The sequence below is a fragment of the Lagopus leucura genome, unplaced genomic scaffold, assembly GCF_019238085.1.
Source record: "Lagopus leucura isolate 7727_CA_CO unplaced genomic scaffold, USGS_WTPT01 Super-Scaffold_100016, whole genome shotgun sequence".
In the NCBI taxonomy this organism is placed as follows: Eukaryota; Metazoa; Chordata; class Aves; order Galliformes; family Phasianidae; genus Lagopus; species Lagopus leucura.
Window position 1 is genome coordinate 15,040,311 of NW_024962270.1, and position 23,138 is coordinate 15,063,448.

Sequence of the window (23,138 nt, forward strand, 5' to 3'; positions counted from 1 at the left end):
TTGAAATGATGTAATGAGTAACGGAGGGATTGTTTCTATTGAAATTATTACTGCTGGATATTTGGAGATGTGAAAGGGAAGTGACTTTTCTTTTTAATTTGTTGCGTATAGGATATGCATGGCTGTGCTTAGCTCTAACCTGGATACGTGGTACTGAATGGTATTGTGTCCTGCTGAGAATGTCTTGTACATTGCAGTGTTCTGAGTTGTTTGGAGGAGGGGTAAATATGTCTCAGGAAAGATGCATGATAGCATGTTGTTTTACTGTATCTTGCAGATTCAACCTCTAATGATGAAGCTTCCCACCTAAATTCTTTCTTTTTGGGAGCAGAAAGAAAGGAAGAAAATGAAGAGTCTGAGCTGTTGATACATTGGGATAATCTCTTTCCATTGTATTGAACATTTCTACCTTTCCTTAAGTTTTGTTTCACCAGTTCTGCTTATCATTTTCTTATTGTTGCTGATTCTCTCCCCTCTCCGCTGCCTCTCCCGTGGATCCTAATGTTGGCGTTTTTTCATTAATGAGTAGCCATCTTACACAGAGCAATGTGGGGTTTTTCTTCATAAAATATTTTAAGACAAAAAAATCAAATAACTGTAATTGCTGCATGATTGAAGAGTCTTAAAGCGTTAACTAAAAGTCAGGATTGTTGCGCAGAGATTTGTAATGTATGTGTATGTCTTGAATTTTTGTTTGTCTGTGGGATGTTTGCAATTGCCTCTTTTTTCCCGTTTGTGAAAGAAATTCCTCTTGCTGCTAGGTGGTGAAATAAAACATTAGTAAAGGCAGATTTGATGCTAACTACGCCTTCAATCTCTAAGCTATTTTAGAATGTGTTCCTGTTGGCCTATTTTGTAGCTATTTGCTTTACTGGAAGTGGTGTGAATAAGCATGCTGTGGTATGGTGCCTGAGGCTATAAAAATGAGTCTCTATAAAAATGAGTCTTGCAGTAACAGATGTTGATTAATGATGTTATTTGTAATCATTGTTCCTGCTAGAGGGCAGTGTGTGTAAGAGAGGCCCTGCCCTGTGCTGAGTAAAGATCTGTTCTGTGCAGCTCTTGTGTCCAAGTCTTCATTTATAACACATGCTTCTCCTCTGTTGTCAGCAGCACATTCTGAGTAGCATGATCAAGAGGGTCACATAGTTATAAAGAAAAAACAGTGGTTATATCATGTCTCTAAGCTTGCAGTCACAACACTGTGCAACCAGTGAACACTTCTCTGATCCTAGCTGTTTGTTTTGTTTTTTTTTTTAAATTATTTTCATTTCTCTGGTCTTGACCCAAAACCCTTCAAAATTTGGTGAAGTTTGGTCATTTATATGGGTTTTGGATCAGGTCTGTAAGTAGATCTCTTTCCCATCCTGTTCCATGTCAAGAATACAATTGGCATCTCTTCCTACCCTCCCTGGACAAATAAAACTCTGGATCAAAACCCTGAGTCCAACTTCAAGATTATTTTCTAGATCAGTAAGCTGACACCATGGAGCTGATGATGGGGCTGGTATTTCTGTTTACACTGATCATTCACAACTACTTGGTGTGCATGAATAAAAGAAGATTACTATTATTTTCCTTGTCACTGATGTTTGAGCAAATAAACACATCCAATATGCTTAAATTTTCCATTTGTTCCCATCACTTGTGAAGTTTCTGTTAATACCTTAGGGTACATAGAAGCACAGGTTGCAATATTAAAACAGACTGTTGGGCTACAAAGAACACTCTTGTGATTTTGTGGCCAGTACCGGAAGAAGAAAGAGCTGCCTTGCTGCTTCTATGCAATAGCACAATTTCTGCATGTGTTCAGGGTTGATTTCTTTTTAAGCTCTTGCTAGTTACAGTTTCCACACCCCACAGCATCCTCATGTCCTTCCATCCGAAACACAAGAACTGCTTCCCAGAGTGTGCTTCCCTCAGTGTGACTTTAATCATAAGCAGTGTTAATGTTAAAATTTACACAAGTATTACATTGATCTTGACCTAGAATTTCTCAGTAAGTGAACTGTGTATTTTTAGGCACTAATGCATCTGCACAGCGAGGAGATGACGGAAATGTCATCCTGTTGAGATGAGCAGACAAAAACAGTTAAGGATTGAGGATGTTATGAAGGCATTTTCTCTATATATCCTATTAATAGCAATGTGTTGTGATACACAATCCTATTTCTGTTGGAGTATGTAATGAAGTGCCCCTTGTCTTAAGTGGGGTGGATCAGTGAGCCGTAGGATTTTGTTAAACTTAATTGCAAGCCTGATGTTTTGATACAATAGTCTTCTTTATTCTTTACTCTTTCTCTCTTTCTATAATTTGTAGCCTACATTGAAGATCTCACAAGATGTGTTGAGCAAAGCAGAAGACTCATTATCGTGTTAACTCCAGACTATATTCTCAGGAGAGGATGGAGTATTTTTGAGATGGAAAACAGACTCCATAACATGCTAGTCAGTGGAGAAATCAAAGTTATTTTGATTGAGTGTACTGAATTAAAAGGGAAAGTGAATTATCATGAAGTGGAATCTTTAAAGCACACCATCAAACTTCTCTCAGTGGTCAAGTGGAAAGGACCAAAAAGCAGCAAACTGAATTCTAAGTTTTGGAAGCGCCTAGTCTTTGAAATGCCAGGGAAGAAAAAGGAGGTGGTGTCTCGGCGTCAGGTCCTGGATTCTGCGGAGCAGGGCCTTTTTGGAGACCTCCAGACTGTACCCTCTCTTGCCGTCACAGGCACTTCTGCCACGCTGGTAGAGTCGCGGGCTGATCTAACTGATTGCCATCGAGCAGATTCTGTGCAAATGAGACATTATTGCAGAGGATACGAATATGATGTGTCAGCAGCAACATTGCCAATAGCTTCCATAAGCAACCATCATACATACTGTAACATACCTTTGACACTCCTAAATGGACAGCTACCTCTTAACAATACCATGAAGGACTCCCAGGAGTTTCACAGGAACAACCCATTGCTACCTTTATCAGCAAGGGAGCTTAGCTTCACCAGTGATATTTGGTAGTGAAGATCAGGAGACTTTTGAGATGCTTCATGACTGCCATGAAGACACATTTTTAAAGAACTTTGCCCAAACCCCACGGGGCATCAAATCATATTTGAAGCAGCGGCACACTTATTTGCTTTTCTACTTGAACTTTTTTGTTTACATTTACAAATTACTGACAAAGAGGGCATTCTTTTGTAAGTCAGCAATGTCCTTCCTGTCTTTTAATGTACAGCTTGATTGCTTCTTTAAAAAAGGGGGAGAGAAAAAGCACATCCCGTCATTCTGCACTTAGGGATGGATAGCAGTTTGCTGTATATGATCTCCAGCATTTGTATCTAAGTAACAGTATTTCAAATACACTGAAGTTGTTGGCTTTTTCGTGTGAACTTCAGTACAGTTTGAAATTCCAGTATCATATCATGCTACAGAAATTATCTCCTGCACAGACCACAAGGGGTTAATTGTTCAATAGGAAGGAGGAGGAACTCCTCCCAGTATCGTTGTCTCTCAGATGCATTTTAGAAGATGACGAGCTGAAACAATGCAGATGAAGCTTTATCAATAAAGTGCACAGTAACACTTCCTAAAGAATAAATCACCTGCTTGCATCAGCACCTCTTCATTTGTTTGTTGAGACATGTTGCATTCCCAGTGGCTGGTTAGCAATATGGTTTTGTTAAACAGCTTATTAGGGTACTGGGAGGTGTTTGGCGGGATTTAAAACAACTTTTCTGTGATTAATAGATTATTTCAGACTTATTTTTGCAGGTTTTTAATGACATTTTTAAAACTGACTGAAGTATAAATTTGTCTGTCGGTGAATGCATTGATTTGAAATTTCCTAAGATCTCCCGAGCTGCGTTCAGGTTTGTAAAAAGGCGGTGTAACTTTACACGGTATTTTTTTTTCCAAAATGAACAGTTAAAATTTCAAATTAACCTTTTTTTTTCTGAAAACATCAGCAATAGAAAATCATTACTGCAGCAATATTCAGAGATGAAGTGCTGAATTATCCAGGTTTACTAGTAAACTGACTTCAAATGCAGTGATAATCACCTGAGGCAGTTCTCTCTCTATCTACCTGACAATTTACATCCTCTTAAAATATGGCTGAAGCAGGAATATTTCCACTCTGTGCAACTGGTGAAAAGTGATATTTTTAAGAAGCTGGTAAAGTCTTGCATTTCTTCCATTTCTTCTGTACACGCTCCCATCAGTCAAACGAGGACTCTCTCATTTATCTTCTGTGGAAAGCACTGAATCTGAGTTTTGCTCAGACAAGGATGTTTCATTAGGATTTCCAGACCCAGCTGATCACAGGTTCCAGTCAGACCATGAAGACAGCCGTACTCATGGAAAAAGCTGTAATAACAAAGGCAGAAGCCTTTGGCACAGCTTCACTGAAAACACAGTAGGCATGAGAGTTTTGTCTCAGTAAGATCTGCTGGAGCAAGTCCCCAAAAATGTTTGTAAGGCAGGCAATCTCGCCTGTATTTCAGTATGTTTTTTGCATTGTCCTCTTTGATTGCATGGATAAAAGTTAGCATTCTGCACTCAGCTGCCTGTGGTTCCATCAGCAAACAAGCTCAGTAAATCTTTAATGTTTAGTAGTGGTTCCTAAATTGTACCCTACGGTCAAAGTGAAAACAAACACTGACATAAGACTTAGAAGTATCCAGAATTGGCCCAAAGGCCATGAGAACGATCTCAAACATGCAATAATTCATAGAGGTCGATACTTTTCCATTGCTTCTTTCCCCAGTACTTTATTCTGTGCCCTCTTACATCAGTTTTATCTGTAAACTTCTCCTTAGGTTCTAAAAAAATACATTTCTCCTGTTGCTTTTTCCAGTATTGTCATTATGCATTTGACACTAACACCACAACGGTTCTCTAGGAAAGATACTGATTTATTACACAGTGTAGGACTATAACTTGCTCTTTTGTGAAGTTAAGTTCGGAACATATCGATAGGTGTTTAATATACATATTTTTCTACTGAGAAAGAGAGTGATTTTACCTCCATTATAAATATATGTATCTCAACCTCCTCCCAGAAATCTATGAAATTTGCACTGTTTTATAAGTGTTACGGACTGTGTTTACACTGGCTGTGTCCTTTAATGCAAAATGTAATTTTGAAAAAGAACAAAAAAAAGTAAAGAAAACCCTGCATGAAGAGAGCTGCGTATGTTTAAATGAAAAGCTGTACTTTTCATTATTTTCCTTTCCACTTTACTTTAGAATCCGGTTAATTCACATAGAATGTTCAGTGAGATTTCAAACCTACTAGTTCTGTATTAAGCATGCAAACTGCAAAAAAAAAAAAAAAAAAAAAAAGAAAAATCCACATACAGATTGGTCTGCTTCTTTTACTTACAATGATTAGAGTTGGATAGCAAATTCATTTACTTGACAGCTTACTCTTAGAGCAGTAGCTATTCAAAAGCAAAATGCAGTCATGTTTGTATTGAAGTAACATGAAAAGAACAGTTTTTCTGTCATTTTGCAAAGCACACTGTGTGTCCGTGTATCGATATATTTTAGTTATAGATGACAAGTCACAATCTGCTTTAAGATTTCAGAGTGTGTATTGAGTACGATGACAATATATACATGAATCAGAACTGCCTGTACCCCTCTGCTTTCAGTGCGGGGAAGGGACTTGAGCTCAGGAGGCCTCTGCTGTCTCAGCTTCGTGTAGCACGGCTGTGACGTGCAGGAGGTCAGACATCACTGTAGGTAGCGATGAAGGGCCTGGAAAAATCCTGCCAAGCAGTGAAATGCATGTGTGAGTGGGACCTGGATGGCACCGAGGCTGGGGGCCTTCCCAGTGCGCAGCCATGGGCGTCGTGCTGTAGCTGCCCTGCAGCTGGATCGGGGCCAGAGATGCCAAAACATTTTGCTCGTTCATACAAACTTCATTAGCTGAAATAGAAGGGCATTCTGCGTTCCTCTGTCTCACCAAAGCCTCGTACTTATTCAGCTGGAGATACTGGGGATGAAGCCAGGGCTCTCCCTTGGCAGTGCTTATGGCTGCATCCTGCTCACACGGCTGTGCAGCCCCTGCCACCCACGGTGCCGTATGGCAACGTGTGTAGTGGCCTGTATAACAGCCTGCAGGCCTCTATGGCAGCCTGTGGGCCTCTATGACAGCCTATGTGATGGCTTGTGTAACAGTCTGTATAACAGCCTGCAGGCCTCTATGACAGCCTGTATAACAGACTGTAGGCCTGTATGCAGCCTGTATGTCTGCATGACAACCTGTATGACAACCTGTACAACAGCCTGACAAGCTCACAGGCAGTAAAGATCCTTCCTGCAGCCATGCACATCTTCTGATTTGGGGCACGTCCATCTTAAGTGCTTTGGTTGTAATGTTTCTTTGGATATTTACCTTTGTGTGTGATGTGCTTCAGAAGCAATTATGGTTTGAAGGTTGTATATAGAAATTGGATAGAAATTGAAAACCTATTCACTCTACAGATTTTACACTCCTAAAGAACATTCAGAGAGAGGGCAGGGTAATTTTGATGTGAGTAACAAGGCAGAGTGAAGATGGGCAGTTGTGGAGGGGGGTGTGGGAATGGGACTGCGTGCTTAGCCAGTGTTCTAGTAATCCTTTCTGTAGACACTGCATGAGAAAGCTGTATTAACATATTGCCATCTTCTGTCTGCAAAGCCTGCTGCAAAAACCCTCCAGTCTAACAAAAATAGTTCCATCAAATGCAGTAGACCTAGAGTAAAGCTATAAAGCCAAGCAGTACTTTTACTGTGTTCAGGGGAATAAAGAGAAGACCAAAGGGCCAGAAAGAAGTAAGTCTAGAGACTAATAAGCATTTGATTATTTACTCTGTCTTGAATCAAGCTTATTTTTGTCTCTGGTGCGGATGTGCTCCAGCACTGTCCAGCCTTGGGAAAGGAATTCTGTTCATTTCTTTGTTATAAACAAGATAAGGACTTGAGAATAAATAACAGATACTTCTAGAACAAAACCCATGTGGTTTTTAAGGACTTCTACTCCGCTCTCAGCAGCTTCTTTTGATTCAACAGACTTAATTCATGCAAATTCATAAGGACATACTTAAATTCCCCTTAATTGGGTGAGAAATACTTTACTGTGTGGGGTTTAGAAGACTGGTTCATAGACCAGTGCCTGAAATAACGGTATTTAAGCACTTTAAGAATTATGCCCTTATGCAGATCCTCAGAGCAGCTTGTCTGATTTTGGTTCCTGCATAGATTTAAGTGCTGTGGCAGAGCAGCTGGCAAGTCTTGCCATCGTGGGTACAGGACAGGCAGTCCTTGGTGCTCACCAGCTTGGCAGTGACATTGCCCTGGAAGCTCAGTGCCAGAGTTGGGAGCAATGTCTCTTGTGTCCCACTGGGCCATCCGAGGGCTTTCCCTGTGACCTTGATGAGCAGCACAATGCAGGAAGCCTCTTCCTCCGTGCAGCATTTTGTGCATCTTGTCCCACTTGAAGGTTCGTGCTGGGGCCGCAGAGTTATTGGAAGGCAAAGAGAGTGCGGAGCGTGAAGAAAGGAGAGGAAGAAAAGAGTTGTCACAGAGTCCAAGTGTTTTGCAGGCAGAAATGCCGATTCAGCACAGCACAGTGACAACCCTTGCATGAACACTTCATGTTTGTCCACTATTCAGTGGTCGCTGGGCAAAGTTCCCCTGAACAATACCATTTTTTGCCAGCTCACTTGCTTCAGAACTCTTGTTTTGATCCTTTTAAAATTAAACTGTCATTTCCCATCGAACAGAAAATTTTCTTGGCGTATTCCATACGCACACACAAAAAACCCCTTCTGTTTTATGTGTGTGGAAATTCCCCACAAAGTAGAAATCTGTGCTTCCTGCTGGTCCTGTGGGTTTGGAGCTCACACGTGATGCCAACAGTGCTGTTCAGTCACCTCTGGTAAGCAGCACAAGGGGCACAGGTTGTGCTGTGCCATGGCTCCTACCGCTGGGGAGTCTGTACTCCCAACATATAAAAGTACCATGCCCTTTGTCTTGAAAGTGTTTAAGGTTTTTAAACTTGGTAAGCAACAGTGACTCAAATTGTTCCTTTTTGACTCCAGTTAGCACAGCATATGTTAAAAATATGGGAATCTGAAATATGCTGTATGTTACAGGAGGAAATAAAAATTTGAAAATGGATAGCGGGGGCATGTCACATCTGGGGAAACACAGAGAACAATGTTGATTTGCACTTTCTTGTTGCTGAAATGTACTTTGCTTCCCTAAAGAAATGACGTGATGTGTTTGGGGTGATGAGTGGGGGACAGCTTTGCATTGCTTACATTGCTCACTGCAAAAAGACATTTCATCATTTCAGTGCTGCTGGAGAAATCCAGAGGCTAATAAGGCTGCTTCGGAGAGGCATACAAGGTCTGAAAGAAAGAACTATGAAGCAAAAGTTACCGAGCTTTGCCAGGATAGTTGTCATTTAAATCTAAAACAGCAGCACTGCCAATAGAAGCAGAACATGACCTGTCAGCATTTTTGCTTCATTACAATATCATTGCACAGCTATAGGCCGAGCAGAAAAACAAATAAATAATAAAAATACAGTTTGTCAAGCTGAGCCAGATTCTCATGGTAGGTATTCCATAAACACCCTTTGTAATTCATTTTGATAGAGTGGAATAGGCTTGGCAAGATTTTAAGAGCTTTCTCTTCAGGACAAACACAAAGAGAAAACAACGTATTTTGTATTAGATGAGTTTCACTATTTCTTTCAATTCTGTAAAATAATTCCTTTTTACAAAGCAGTGAGTGATAAATATTTTCCTGGCTGCAAGTGGATGGCCAAAGCGTGAGCAGCGACAGCTACTGCTGAATCCGCCAGAACGAAAGGGCCAACAGGGCTGGAGTTCAGTGGGGTAGCCAGTAGCCACCGCGCTCACGCGTGACAGATGGGCTCAGGTGTTGGCTGTTGGCTGCTGATGTGCTGGCTAATGACTAGAGAATAACACACGAGTAAAGACTGTGCTATATGGAGGGATTTACAAAGTCTCTTGTGACCTCTTTTAGTGGAGCAGTGTAGGCAAGGTGAAAGTAAGAGTTGTCAGAGGGAGAACCATGCTTCTCATTTCTATTTAAATTCAAATTATTTGAGATTCTGATCATGGCTCTGGGATTTATGTGGAAGAGAGCACTAACGATTCTCATGCTGGTAGTGTCAGGGGCTTTGTCTTTACTACCAAGACATTTTCCTGAGAAATCCAGACCCTGACATAGCCTAGACTTAATGTAAATTTGCCTCTTATGAGAGAACTCGAGAAGCTCTAATGAGATGTGAAGAAGCTTTTAAAGTACAATGTACTCTGATCGGTATGTGTATATGGCTTAAAGGTAACTTCTGCCAGCACATAGGAGGGAGCACTGAATACCTACACCCCAGATAGCATTAGTCTGAATTCCTTGTAGGCTGTGCAGAGAAAATTAGCATCTACTCCACAAATAAAAACAACTTTTAAAGCCCTTAACAGCTCCTTGATTAAAAGATATCAAAGGCTTTATGATCATGAATCAATCTAACACCTAACTGGGCTAGGGAAATCTTTTCATCCTCTCTTTAGGAAATGAAAAACAGGGTCAGGATCCATTTTGCCCAAGATCCAAACAAAAGCCATAGGCAGAGGTGGGGTCATGCTGCATCACCCAGTCCCAAGCTCTGCACATTCCCTGGACAAGGTTGGTGATTAGACTGCGAATTGCCCCAGCCTGGCTCGGGGGCCACATCTTCTCTCAACCAAAAGAAAAGATTATTCCAGTCTGCGTGAGCAGCCTCCAAATGTCCTGTACATGGGTTGCACGTTTTGGAGAACACAGAAGGGCTCTCCCGGAGCTGACTGGGACGCTTCCTTTGGGATCAGCAGCTCACTGCAGAGAGATGACAAGACAGAAGCTAATCACTGGCAACAAAGTGGTTTTGGAAGAACACAGGCTGACGAGAAGATGAGATGACAGGAAATCTCTGTTGTAGCAAATTATTGGCAAACGGAGATGGTGGGGAAAAAATGGAACTGACAGATAATTTATACCTAACAACCAGCCTGAACCCAGCTCAAAGCTCTGGCTCCTCACTGCCAATCTCAGGGAAAATCTGAACAGAGTTCAAACTTTATTGCTGACACCCATCAACATAATGAACAGAGTCAGCATCTGTGATACGGTACTGCCAGCCTGAGGGGGAGGCTTCAGTCCAGGGCCGGAAGTTTTCAGTCACCCTTCTGAACAATTTCTGCTTACAAAATGCTTACACCAGCACAGGTATGGGTATGTCTGGGCCCACAGCCCAAAGCAGCACTCACTGTTGAAGTTGTGTGCTTGGAAGATCAGTCACGGGTGGGAATGCACTTCAGTGGTAACTGCAGCATGCTCTGAGGCACACAAATGTCTCAAGGGTTGTGCGAGTTCTGCGTCCAGACCTGGGGTCCCCAGCACAAGAAGGACTGGAGTTCTTGGAGTGAGTCCAGAGGAGGGCACTGAGGTGATCAGAGGGCTGGAGCAGCTCTCCTATGAGGAAGGGTTGAGGGAACTGGGCTTGTTGGGCTTGGAGAAGAGAAGGCTGCGGGGAGACCTCATTGTGGCCTTCCAGCACTTGAAGGGAGTTTATAAACAGGAGGGAGAATGACTGTTAACAAGTGTGGATAGTGATAGGACAAGGGGGAATGGTTTTAAACTGAGACAGGTTTAGGTTAGAACTTAGGAGGAAGTTTGTCACACAGAGGGAGGTGAGGCACTGGAACAGGTTGCCCAAGCAGGCTGTGGATGCCCCATCCCTGGAGGCATTCAAGGCCAGGCTGGACGTGGCTCTGGGCAGCCTGGTCTGCTGGTTGGCGACCCTGCACACAGCAGGGGGTTGAAAGCAGATGATCACTGTGGGCCTTTCCAACCCAGGCCATTCTGTCAGTCTGTGATTCTATGACACGGTTTCCAAAATGCAAGTACCCAACTCCTGTGCTCCACAGGGCCCAAAGACAGCTACCCACACTGCTCTGCTCCCAGCTGACAGGCTGTGAGGAGCAACCAGAGGCTGAAGTGGCTAATCGTGAGAACAGTTATACTAACAATCCAGAAATCTGTTTCAAATCCCTCTGCTAAGCCAGCAGCTGTATGTTCCAAACTCATCATCCTCCTTCTCACTCAGGTGCCAAAGTCCTTGAGGAGGTATTGAAACAGCATTGCTGTAGCAGGGGGCCTATGTGCAGCACAGGGCTGGGTGCAGACATCGGGTGAGATGAGAGACTCCTTCCATGGGAGAAAGAGAAGGCATGTGTCCACAGGGCAACAGAGGAACTCCCTGTGACCACAAGTGCCAGGACTGTGCAATGTTGCCTCCAGGCAGCAGAATGGTGGCAGACTATGACAAGGACTTCTCTTGCAAAATACAGCAGTGCAACCTTTGAGCTGCTAATCATTTTTCCATTTTGGCAGCCAAGCAAATGTTGCAAGAGAGTAATTCTCATCCAATGTACCCTGAGGGTTAACAATCTTGTATGAGAAGAGTTCCAGACTCAGAGCTGGCAGCCTCTACTTCTTTAATGTGCAGAGAGCTCTGCTGAGTCTCAGGCATGGTGGGAATTGCCTTCTCTTTCTTTCTTTTTGGTTTTTTGGAGGGTGGAGGTGAGGTCACAGGAATTGTCAGAGGAGCATATGGAGCAATTACAGTAAAAGCACAGAAGACTTACGGAGAAACTTCCTGATTTTAGAAGCCCGGTTCTTGTTATTTTACAGTAAGACTGTAAAGCACAATCTGTCCCCAGGAGAGCTCAAGGAAGGAGCAGTGGTTTGGGTGGGCTGTAGCAGAAGCCGAGGTAGGCATGGGTAGGAGGGGATGAAGCCACATGGCCCCATGGAATGGCCACGCTCACCTCAGGCAGTGCCCGGCTGCACCGTGTGATGGCTGCTCCTGGTGTGGCAGTGCCAGGTCTGGGCTTCTCGCTTGGCTGCCTTTTCCCTTCACTCAGCAAGAGGTGAGTGCAAGCCCTGAGACTGAATTTTTGTCCCAGTTCAGCAGCAGAGGGGTCTGCTCACAATTGGTGGCATGGGGGCATTGCCTGGGGCTGGCATCCTGGGCACCTGCCCTAAAGGAGATGCAGTGGCACTAAAACACCGCGCCATGAGGCCATGCTGGCCCCAGAACCTCACCAAGCTGTATGATTTTGTAGAATCATAGCACAGCTTGGGTTGGAAGGGACCATTGCCCAGCTCCAACCCCTGATAAAGACAAGGTTGCCAACCACTAAACCAGGCACCAGCTCAGGCTACCTGCATCCCACCCAGCTCAGCCTGGGGCACCTCCAGGGATGGCACCCACAGCTCTGGCAGCAGAACCAGGGCCTCACTGCCCTCTCAGGGAAGAATTTCCCCAATAGCGAACCTAAATTTCCCATCTTTTAGTTTAAAGCTATTCCCCCTTGTCCTATCACTATCTACCTGTGTAAAAAGTCACTTTCTCTCCTGCTTATAAGCTCCTTTTAAGTATTGGAAGTCCACAACAGGGTCTGTCCTGTTTCTGTTTCTTAACCCAGAACCATCAGACACCACAGCACTGGCAGTAATGGCAAAGCTGCACATCAAAATTAGTCTAAAGCATCCCTAAGTAACCTCCTCAACTATTTTAATTTGTAGCAAGTTACGAGCTTCTTAAATAGCACTCACAAATGGTAATGTGGGAGGCATTTTTCCACAAAGCAATTGAGGCAAGCCAAGCTCAGCTGAACAGCCACACACCACAGCAGAGCTCACCGTAACAATTGCGAATTACATTTTATACTATTCAGCTAATTCAGGGACATAATCCCAGGTAAGGCGCGGGTGAAGCCCCCAGTCAGGTGAAGGCAGTAATGATACTGAGATGAGGTGTGAGCTCACACTCCTGGGTGCTTTGCATACAGAACAGCAGAGATCTGGCGCAATGGCTGTGGGCTTTGTGGGAACACAGCAAAACCTCTTTAATTTTGCTCTTTTCCCCACAGGCTGGAGGAAGTGACTAACTCCTGAGCAGGCAGACAAGGCCCTGGTGAGAGATTGCAGGTATGTGTTGGAAGGTGAAAGTATCCTGGTGCTGTGTCTGGTCTTGATGCTGTTAGTCAGGCGTAAGTCACAGCACTACGCCTAAGATTGACTTCCCCAGAGAAATCAGAGGCTGCTAATTGAGAGGGAGGTACCGGTGGGGATCTTTTACACTGAGGCAATAAAATAAAGGTCTCCTGCTGAGATATCCATTTCGGGAGATGAATGATAATTTACCAGAACAGGACAGCTGAAATTAATGATGATATTCTGCTGTAATTTGTACTACTCTACAGCCAGAGTCAAGGCAGTGCAGGCACTGGGGATCTGTACCCAATTCCTCTGAATAGGGATTTTCCCACTAATCTGAGCAGCTTAAAAGATGGCATTTTCACCAAGCGCTTGGCTTCTGGTGATCCAGCAGCTTCTACTGAGGACAAAAAAGCACCTGCACTCCACAGGTTTGGTACCCATACTAGTTCTTACCAGGTGTAGTTCTAGTTTGCTATCCAAAGAAGAAAACCAAGCGTTCCACCTGAATTTCAAGAAGGTATCCAGTATTTTTGAAGTCAACCAAAAGGGCCCCAGCTGAGCTGCACCGAAGATCACAGAAGTGACAGGGTGATGACTATAGCACCTCCCTGGACCGAGCTGCAGGCAGGTTCCAGCCTAAGTGAAATTCAGGAGCCTCTCTGCTGAGCCATGTCCCTGCACCTGGACACCAGGAGGTCTCAGCACCTGGCCCCAACCCACCCCTGGCACCTCCAGCTTCACAGCTGCTAAGTGAGGAAGGACGACAGAAAATGCTCTCAAAAGGTTAAAAAGAAAAATGCAACAGAAATGCTGGCCAAGTCAGGATCAGCCTTGGAAGCTCTCTCATTCTCAGTTTGAGCTTGGACATGTGGAAAAAATAATAATCATGAAAAGACTTGTAAGCCCTCCCAGTCTAGATGCAGAATAAACAATGGAAAGGGACGCAGCAAAGAGGAGGGAAAAAAAAAAAGAAAAAAAGGTAAGTGATGATTATCCTTCCTGCAGTTGTAACGTGGAAACTGGGACAGGATAACAGACAATTTAATGCCAGTATATGCACTGAAAAAGTGTAGGAGGCCTCGGGGGGGATTAAATATGGCTGAAGAAACAGCTAGCATCAGTATGGGAGAGCCATCAAATGAGCCAAAAGGAGAAAAGCAAGTGGGAATACAAACATGTGACTGTGCTGCATTGTTCACAGAAGCATGACCATCCCCAGCCCACAGAATGCAGCAAATGGCATAAGGCATGTCTGGGCCGGGAGAACGATTGATCTCTGCAGGGTGGCACAAGTGATGGGTGTGCGCAGGCTGGGCTGCAGGCAGGGGTGTGGAGAGGGCTTCAGCGGGAGCTGCATGGCCTTGGGGAGCTTTGGATGGAAGGCGAGCTCACTGTCCAAAATGTCCTCTGCATTTGCGGGGAGCAACTGCTGAGGGCGCTCCTCTTTTGGGGGGGATGTGAGGCCGGAGGTGTCATGGTTAGGGCTGCGGTTAGACCTCGTGAAACACCGCACCCAGTGCTGTGCTGGGGCCCATCGTGGGAAGGCACTGACAGAGGCAGGTTAGGCGGTCAGTGGGGGTTTCAGTCACGGTGAAGGTTCAGTGGTCACTGACTGCTAATCCACAACCACCCACGGAGCCACACTGCGATCACAGCTTGCTGCTCAGCCTGTGCAGGAGTTACAGCTGTGTCTTAGTATGAGGTAACGGTGTAGGGTAACTGCATAAAAAGTGTCTATGAAAGCCACAGCAGGAGATGTGCAGTGATTTTATTTATATGCTTATCATGCAAACCTATGCATTTCCTATGCAATTGCATATACTTTTGCAAGATCTGTCCTACAGGAAACCAAAGGGGCTGGTGATGGGTATTCCCATAGGATCTTACAATGTGGTTTTCCAAACTTGTAAGCATCCGCCAGCAGAAATGAGGCTGTTGGAAAAAAGTGCCTCGCGTGGGTCTGGAGAGTTCTGGGCTGCGCTGGAGGCTGCTGCTCATGGCCCCATCAGAGATCAGGTCCCAGAGAGGCGAACTCAGTTCTCACTCCTTGGAGCAGGGTTGGCACGCAAACTGCTCGGAGAAGGTATGAGGGCTCAAGGACTTAAAGATGCTTAATTGGTTTATGGAGCTAAACTCCATAAAGAACTTAAGCCGCTGTGATGGCTGAAATCCCCAGCTCTCCCTGTTGGAAGCTTGGGAGCAGCCTGGGCAGTTGCTGGGAGCCACTGTCCTTGGGGGCTCTGAGCACTCCTCCTCGCCCTTGCTGGAACCAGAGGCTCAGAAATGGGAACCAACTGGTCTGCCTGCATATGCAGCCTTTGTTTCTGCTTTGGTTCTTTGTCTGGTTTCTGCTTCAACTCCTGGTTCTCATTGTGTCTTTTGTAATTGAAGTGCCCACCATTTTCTCCTTGGAAGAAAATATCAAGTCACTGCTCTGTTAATAAGGTAAGAGCTTCAGCTCAGGGCACAATAAGCTCTTTTGTCCTTGGTTGTTAATGTTTGTACCACTTCCTTGCACGGAGTCCAAGCCTGCAGCACCTTTCTCACAATGGACAGAGTGGATCTGGAGCATCACCTCACCAAAGCCAAGTGGGAGCATCTGACTTTTCTGCTCACACTACCACAACTCCCAGCACAGTGTGGCACCAAGGCATTCACTTCCTTTGTGCCCTCTGGGAACGAAGCAGCGATTATTGAGTGTTTGCTTCCAGGTCATCAATTGAAAACGGTGAACACAGCCAGCCTCAAACTGCTGTCACGATTGCGTTCCTTCCCCACAGTGCATCCAGGACTTGATATTGGTAAATGACTGGCAGATGAACAGAGACTCAGTGTGCTTCCCAAGCCGCTGAACAACCTGTTACTTTTAATTTTTAAAATGTTTACAGGCTCATCTGACAGCTGCAGTACACAGCAGCAAAGTGGCTGCAGCCACCCACTGCTGCCCCATGCGCCGTGGGGTGCAGCGAAGCATCAGCGCTGCCTGCTGCAGGCTGAGCACTGTGCTGCGGGCAGAAGTGAAACTTGGCTGGGGGCTGTGCACTGGTTGCTAATGCACAAAGATAGCAAACGTGCAGATAGGGCTGGCAGCAAAATGCACGGACTTCTTATTCACGAGTTAGTGTTGGAAAAGGACACTGTTGCTCAAGGATCATATGAGCTTCCCTATCCAGCAGTCTCACTCACACTCTAATACAAAATTAGGCAACGTCCCAGGGATGGGAATGCATTTCCCTTGAGGAAAATAAAAGGATTTAAAGGGCTCCAGCACTGCACTGGGGCATCCGAGCGTGTTTGCAGTATTCAAAGTTGCCAAAGTACCAAGATGAAAAGCAGCTTGGAACTGAATGGAATTTGAAGTGAAAATAGAGACGTTCCTGGAGATGTCTGATGGGTCACAAAGGGCAGGTTCTATTGCGAAGGGCTGGAGGAGGCCTCCTAAAGTACAGTTCCTCTTCTACACTTTTTTCCTTCTTTCCTCTAAGAAAGGAGAAGCAGGGGGCTCCAGATGTGTGGCTGTACTTGAGCAATGATGTAAGCATTTCTTTTGTAGTTGAAGATGTGCCTCACAAAATTACACAATTTTACGCATAAGTTAGGCTTGCACCATGACAGAAAAAAGAACTCTGTTCAATTGCTCAATTTGCTGAGAATGCACTCAGGCTGACACGTGGCACGGAGAAGTTTAAGAAGATAGGACAAAGTTAAGGGTTTGGGTTTTTTTGTCAGTACATGAATGTCATTTCTACCTCAAGTTGGTGGATTTTCCTTCCCTCTGGGATGGAAGGGGACAAACCAAAAATCAAAGCCCAAGGCCCCGTGTCCATTTTTTCTGTTTTTCTTGATTTTTTGTAATCTGACAGTTCCCTCAAACGAAGGGTGATTCAGAGACAAGTTCCCTCTTAGCTAACCACCAAACTTCAGTGGCTTGGATAAAAGGGAACCCCGGACTGAGTCAGCTGAGGTCAGCATTTGTTTGGCAAAATCCAAGTTGTGCCTACGAGATTTTCTAAATGTCAAAAAACCCTCTGTGTGTCAGAGAAGTTGTCATATCTCGTCTTCTCCTTCCACAAAAGGAGTTGGGTGTATGCTACATTATATTTTTACTGATTAAGTTTAATGTGGTAGTCATTAAACTGTGAGATGTCAGTTTGCTTTGTATTTTGTTTCTTCTTTTTTTTTTTCTCCTTCTCAGAAATCTGCCTGCAAAGCGGCAGCAGCTATTTTTTCCCATAATTGCATCTGTTTCAGAGAGCAGACAGATGTTGGGCTGAAATTCATTATGGTATTCATAAAACCCATTGGGATCTGATGACCCAGTAACATATAGCTACCGTTCCTTGCAAAGCAGTTACAGCAGTTGCCACTTGACTGAAGAGAGAACTTTGCAGATGAAAGGAGGGAATAACCCCTGGCTCAGCAGACGGCAGCAGTGTAAAATGTATGAGTTCAGTTTATTTCCATAAATCATCTTGTTCTTAATGTTGCAAATTTGCAAGCCAGGCTGCATGCACTGGTGTTGCCATAGCGTGCAGATCTGTGTTAGTGTTCAGGCATATAGTCGAGGTGAAATACCCAATGGAGAAGGAAAGAAAACAGGAGCAGAAGAACCTCTAATGGAGAGGCAGCACAGTAGAAATAGCTCTTACACAAGGACATGGCCATAGATGTGATCTGTGTGTTACAACACCAAGTCAGGGATTCAACTGGCTCTGAAACGGAAAATTCAAAAGCCAAAAATGCAGAATGTCGCCATTCCCAAAGCTCCAGCTCTCCTAGCTGGAGGGGTTGGTGCTGCCAGAGTGACAGGGACGTGTGCTCGCCTGTAAAAACCAGCACTGCCCGCAGCAGCACTGCTGCCCGGGAGCTGCTGAGGTTGGACAGTGCTGTGGGCTGTGCTGCCAGCGGGGAAAAGCTGGAGAAGGGGCTCCTGGTGTGTGGGGTGTGCTGCCAGCAGGCCTCTGCTTGCCACTAGAAAGGATGTGAATTTCTGCAGGAGTCCCAGTGAGTGGCGTTTGGGTTCTGTGGGAGTGTGGTGGGCGTCCTGGCCGCAGGCCAGCAGCGAGAGGCAATCTTTCCACCTCGCCCCATCCATTCAGGAATCACCGGGGAAGGAAGCTGCTTGGTCTCCTTTTGGATATCCTGTGTGGCTAAACTAGTGCGGCTGCCAGGAACTGACAACGCTGTTTAATTTTTAAAGGGCTGCAAACTACTGCGTGTGCTGCCGCGTGGGAAGTGGCCGCTCGGTTTGTCTGGGTTTCTGCATTGCTGGCTCCCCAGCAGCAGTGGCCCTGTCCCTCAGTCCTAGTGCAGCAACTTGCAAAGCACAGGGCTGAGGGCAGAGCCAGGTTTGCATGCGCTGGCCACGTTTGGAAAGAAGAGGAATTTTCTTTAGTTCAAATAGGAGAAAGCATGAGCCTCATCTAAAAATCCATCAGCCATCAGAGCCATCAGAGCCTGATCCAAAAATCCATTGCAAACAAAGACATCTCGCTGTGGTTTCAAAGCAGGGCTGGGTCCTGGAAAGCGCAAAGCTATGAAGTGGGCTGGGCAGGAGGAACATTTACTTCAACGCCCTTTAAACAGAGAGGTAAGCAAGCGGGTGCCCCCAGCATGAAGCTCAGACCTTCCCCGGCCATCTCAGGGATGTGGTGCAGCTTGGCTGAGCCATGAAGGTGTTTTTCAAGGCACGACGCAGTGAGGCTCCACACACAGTGCAGACACAGTGCTCAGACACCACATAGCCAGTCCCAGACTGTGCACCGCCCTGTACTGGTTTTGATGTGTAGTCTTGCTCCTGACCTCCTTCCACAGTCAGCCATGGCAAGAAATCACACAACAAATGAAATGGAAGGGATTGGCTTCTAAATTAGTGGCTGGTCTACTGAATCAGGATTTCTGTCAGCAGAGATGTTGTACTCCAGTTCACAGAGGCTGTTAGTACCAATAAATCCATTCCAGAATGGTGCTGTAGATCGCCATGAATGCAGAGGGCAGGCAGGAGCCCTGCAGGTGGGGGAATGTGGAGCTCCTGTGGTCAGCACTGGGCAACTTGGGGGCTACCAAGGGAGGGCAGAGCAGTCTGTGAGAATGTGAGATGGGAAAGCATTGGCCTTCCTTCCTAAGCAATGCACAGAGCTCCTGGGAAAGAAGGAAGTGCAGTCCAGACGTTCAATGTGCTTTGGAATCACTTTAGCACCTCTCAGCTAAGGGCTGTGCTCTGAAGATATGTCCAAAATCTCCAGGTTATACAGAAGAAGTTGCAGGGAATTTTGTGAAGGATCTGTGCTCTGAAAGGAAGGTGCTGATCCCTGACCCCTAGAGCCTGCAGCACCTCTGGCATGGGCAGGATGTGATTTCTCCCCAGGAAGTCAGAGAGCTTCCAGCAAAGCTGGAAGGGAAGTGCTTGGTGCTGGGGCCTGCAGGGATCCTGTTCTGCCTGGGCTTGGGGAGTGCAGGCACGGGGCTTGGAGCAGGGTTTGTCCCCAGCTGAGTGCTGGGATTCCCAGCCTCCCAGTGCAGAGCTGCGGGTTGGAGCCACGGAGCAGCCCTGGTGTCCAGCTCTGCTGAATAACAGTTACTTTGAATTTTCAGAGCAGTTCAGAGGACTGAGAAATGCTGAAAGGAGTCAGTTTGCCCAATGCAGGCTAAAACTAACGTTCAAGAAGCTGTTTACTTCCTGCAGACAGGAAATCCTGCTCCATTAGGGGTTATCTATTTTTTCCTTTTCCTGCCAACCTCACACCTGTAGCGAGGGCACAAACAACACCAGAGGAAGCAGGCAGCATGCTGGCTGAGCTTCTGCAGTCCGCAGCGGGCTGGGGAGCCTCTGCAGCCCTGGGCACAGAGTTTCCTTGGGGGAAGTAAAGGAAGCTCAGTCCCCATGTACTGCACTTCCCTTTCCACGCCACACACCCGCTGCATGCAGGGCCGTGTCTGCACAGCAGTGACCCTTAGCTTGAGTTTTACTTTGCAACCGCTGCTTTTTCCCTCTTCTACCCTGCTATTGCTCCGATTTCTCTATTATTCATTTAGCATTTTTAAGTTTTGCTCGTTGCCCTTCTTTACGCTGTCTCGCTGTCCGGGGGGTTGAGCCATGGGGCTCTTGGACATTGCCAGCGGCTTCTCAGGCCCTCGGGATGGGATCCAGGCGTGACTATTCCTTATCGAGATGTATCTAATTTTAATGAAAAGTCAGAACCGCTGCCTGCGCGCCGTGGCTGCAGGGCCCGGCGGCGCGGTGGGACGGCCGCCTCCCGCACGGCGCACAGCGGGACGCGGGGCGCAAAGCCCTGCCTGAGGCGCAGCGCGCACCTGGGCCCGCGGGCGGCGCGGTGCCCGGGCTGCCGTACAGCCGCGCTCCGAGGGGAGGGAGGCACGGCCGGACCCCGAGCGCGCTTCGCCTCGCCTCGCCCCGGCACAGGGCGTGGGGCGGCGCGTGCGCACCCCCTTCGGGGCGGGGGCCGCTCGTGGCGTGCAGGTGGCCCCCGGCGCGGCACGCCGAGCCGCGTCACTTCCTCGCAAAGTTGGCCCGAGGAAATGTCTCTACGAAAGTTGCCCGCGGCCGCCCGGCCCCGGGGCTGCCTCCCGGCCCGCTGAGCGGGGAGGGCGTTCCGGCTCGGGCATGCCCGCCTCCCTGCGCTCGCCGGAGCACGGCCGGGCCGCCGCGGGCCGCCCGCGGGGCGCGGGTTGAGGCGAGGCGGGCGGACCGGAGCGGACCGTTAGCCGCGGCCGCGGGGCGCCATGGAGCGGCAGTGCGCCGCCCGCAGCCTGGACGGCATCGACCTGGCCGCGCTGCGGGTAAGGGCGGCGGGGCGGGGCGGCGAGCGGGACGTGAGGGGTGCCGGAGAAAATAGCGCCGGGAGGGAGGTCGTGGAGCTAACGAGTCAGCCCGCAACCGCTTTACTCTGTTTTTCTCATTGTGATCGTGCGCTTCTCGTTGTCTTGTCACGTCGCCCGAAGGCTGGCCGCGTTGGCAGCCGCCCCGCCGGTGTCTGACGGCCCCGCGCTGCTCCGGGCACCGCGCGGGGAAGCGTTGGGTTGGGACGGAACGCGGCCGGAGGGAGCGCAGAGAGCTGCTGGCTAAAAATATCGAAGAAAGAGGGTTGGGAAAAGGCTTTGCACAAAATCACATGGTAGGGAGAGTGCACTAGAGAGGAGGCAGAGGGAGAAAGGCAGCAGCGGGGTCGGGAGCGGCCGCGGGGTTGGCACGGAGCTGCCGGCTGGGAGGAGGGCTTTAGCCCAGCTGTGCTCGGAGCAGCGCGAGTCTCTGAGCATAGCAGCTGAATCTGATCTCCTTCAGTAAGTGATAAGAAAGCAGTTTAAGCTCACAACGTCCTGCAGGTAGCCTGCAGGCTTCGTGTAAAGCCCTGCACGAGGAGAAGCCTCACTGATGCTGTGCAGTGTGGGCCTGGTCCTCAGCAGAAGGGGCAAAGGTCTGGGGGGGTTGGGGATCTGTGCTGGACTGTGTTCAGCACCCAGGGGGGCCAGGCCCACGCACACCAAGCAGGGATGGCCGCTTCCTTTCCCCTCACCCTTGGTTCCCGGCGGAGTCTGGCCAGCTGCAGCCAGGCCATTCTCCAGCACCAGCTAGCCCTGCCCCAGAGTTGCTTGCTTTGTCCTGTCCCTGTTCCTGGACCAAGGCGCTTTGGGTTGCAGTTGCAGATGCTGCAGGAGCATCTTGGTGCAGCCCTGCCCTGCTGTGACAGTAGCAATTGCAAACTTTCCAAGTGTGGGTTCACTGGGGCAGTCAGGTGGTTAAAAAACTGCTGATGGCAGAGGTGCCCAGCACAGAAACCTGGGCTTCAGGCACCTGTCTGTTGTTACCTGCAAGGTAGTGCATTTGGCCAGGCTCCTGCTGCGCACGTGGGCTTTCATTCTACCTTGCAGTGGAAGTGGACATGGCTGTGTCGCCTCTGTGCCAGCAGTTGTGTTGCTGCCTTTGGAGCACTCTGCCATGAACTTGCAGGAAGGCAAGAAGCTCACCATATGGTGCTGTGCCTTACAGTAATTAACCTCAGAGTGATGGATGTGCAGGCCAAGGTGTTGGCATCTGTCAAAGTGAAGCTGGTGACGTGCAGGGGCTGGCTGGGAAGGGTTAGGTGGATCAAGGGTCCCAGATTCTAGCTGTGAGGAAGTGCTGCAGCAGCGATGGTGCTGGCTCCCAGGTAATTAGGAAGCTAGCTGGTTGTGGGGGCTCTGCCAGCAGAGGATGCTATGCTGATGGCCAAGCAAACAAGGACAATCCAAGGACCAAAGTGAGAGCCCAAATTAATATCTTTTATGATTCTTAGGCTCAGTTCACTCCTGCATCTTCATTAAAAAGGAAATGGCCAAGTATTTTGGCTGTGCACAGAGCTGCGGAGGCTAGCAGCGTTAGTGCTCCATTGGCCTGCGAGGATGGGGAGGATTTCAGCTATATTCGAGTTAATGCTGTCATTTATTTTAGGTAATTGTTTGGGTTTTTCCTGGAGTGTCTGAAGCCTCCTGAAATGAGCTACTAGGATGCTAAATCAGAATGAAATTGAGTGGAGGGAGAGTGGGAAGCTGATTCTGAGGCGCGTGAAATGATTGTATTTGCATAATAAACAAATGCAGAGGAGAAGAGTCAGGGCAGGGCAGTCAATTAAATGAGAGGGGTGGTAACTCCTTTGAGTTGAAAAATACACTTTAGCTCCTTCCTGGCTTTGTGTCCCATGCATTGCACTGCAATTCAGCAGCACTGCTTTCTGCAGGAGAGGGACAGGAGCAGAGAGCAAGCTTCCCAGGGGAGAGGTGTGAGCAGCGGGATGTCGTGCACAGGGATGTCATGCACCAGGAGGCCCTGGTACAAAAAAATGTTTTGTGAAGTTGGCAGTCATGGGTTCCCCAGCTTGTGGAAGTCCCTGTTGTGTTGCCCTGGCAGTGGAAGCTGCTGCCATTTATCATGATAGTCGTGCCGGGGGGGGCAGATTCTGCTCAGAAAAACGCCCACGTATTTCCTCTGGGATATTCTGTAAGTAAAAAATTTCCACATGAGATATGACGAAGGCAATATTTATATTAAAAGAATAACATGTAAGTGGAGTGGACAA

The 23,138-nt window shown here is 47.3% G+C and overlaps 2 protein-coding genes across 10 annotated transcripts in view; both read left to right on the forward strand.

Annotated features, from left to right (window-relative positions):
* The window catches only part of IL1RAPL2 (interleukin 1 receptor accessory protein like 2), a 333,005-nt gene extending 327,691 nt beyond the window's left edge, over positions 1-5,314 (forward strand). For 5 of the 6 annotated variants that reach the window (XM_042876751.1, XM_042876750.1, XM_042876753.1 and 2 more), the window contains one exon: positions 2,321-5,314. In XM_042876751.1, coding sequence (XP_042732685.1) covers positions 2,321-3,018 — 698 coding nt within the window. In that variant the 3' untranslated portion in view covers positions 3,019-5,314. Of the gene's footprint in view, positions 1-277; positions 1,059-2,320 lie in introns of those variants that run through there. The other variant, XM_042876755.1, reaches the window with a different exon arrangement.
* Positions 5,315-20,803: 15,489 nt separating this feature from the next.
* Positions 20,804-23,138, forward strand: part of NRK (Nik related kinase) — a 96,505-nt gene continuing 94,170 nt past the window's right edge. For all 4 annotated transcript variants that reach the window (XM_042876728.1, XM_042876729.1, XM_042876730.1 and 1 more), the window contains exon 1: positions 20,804-20,865. In XM_042876728.1, the coding sequence (XP_042732662.1) occupies positions 20,809-20,865 (57 nt within the window). In that variant the 5' untranslated portion in view covers positions 20,804-20,808. The remainder of the gene's footprint in view (positions 20,866-23,138) is intronic.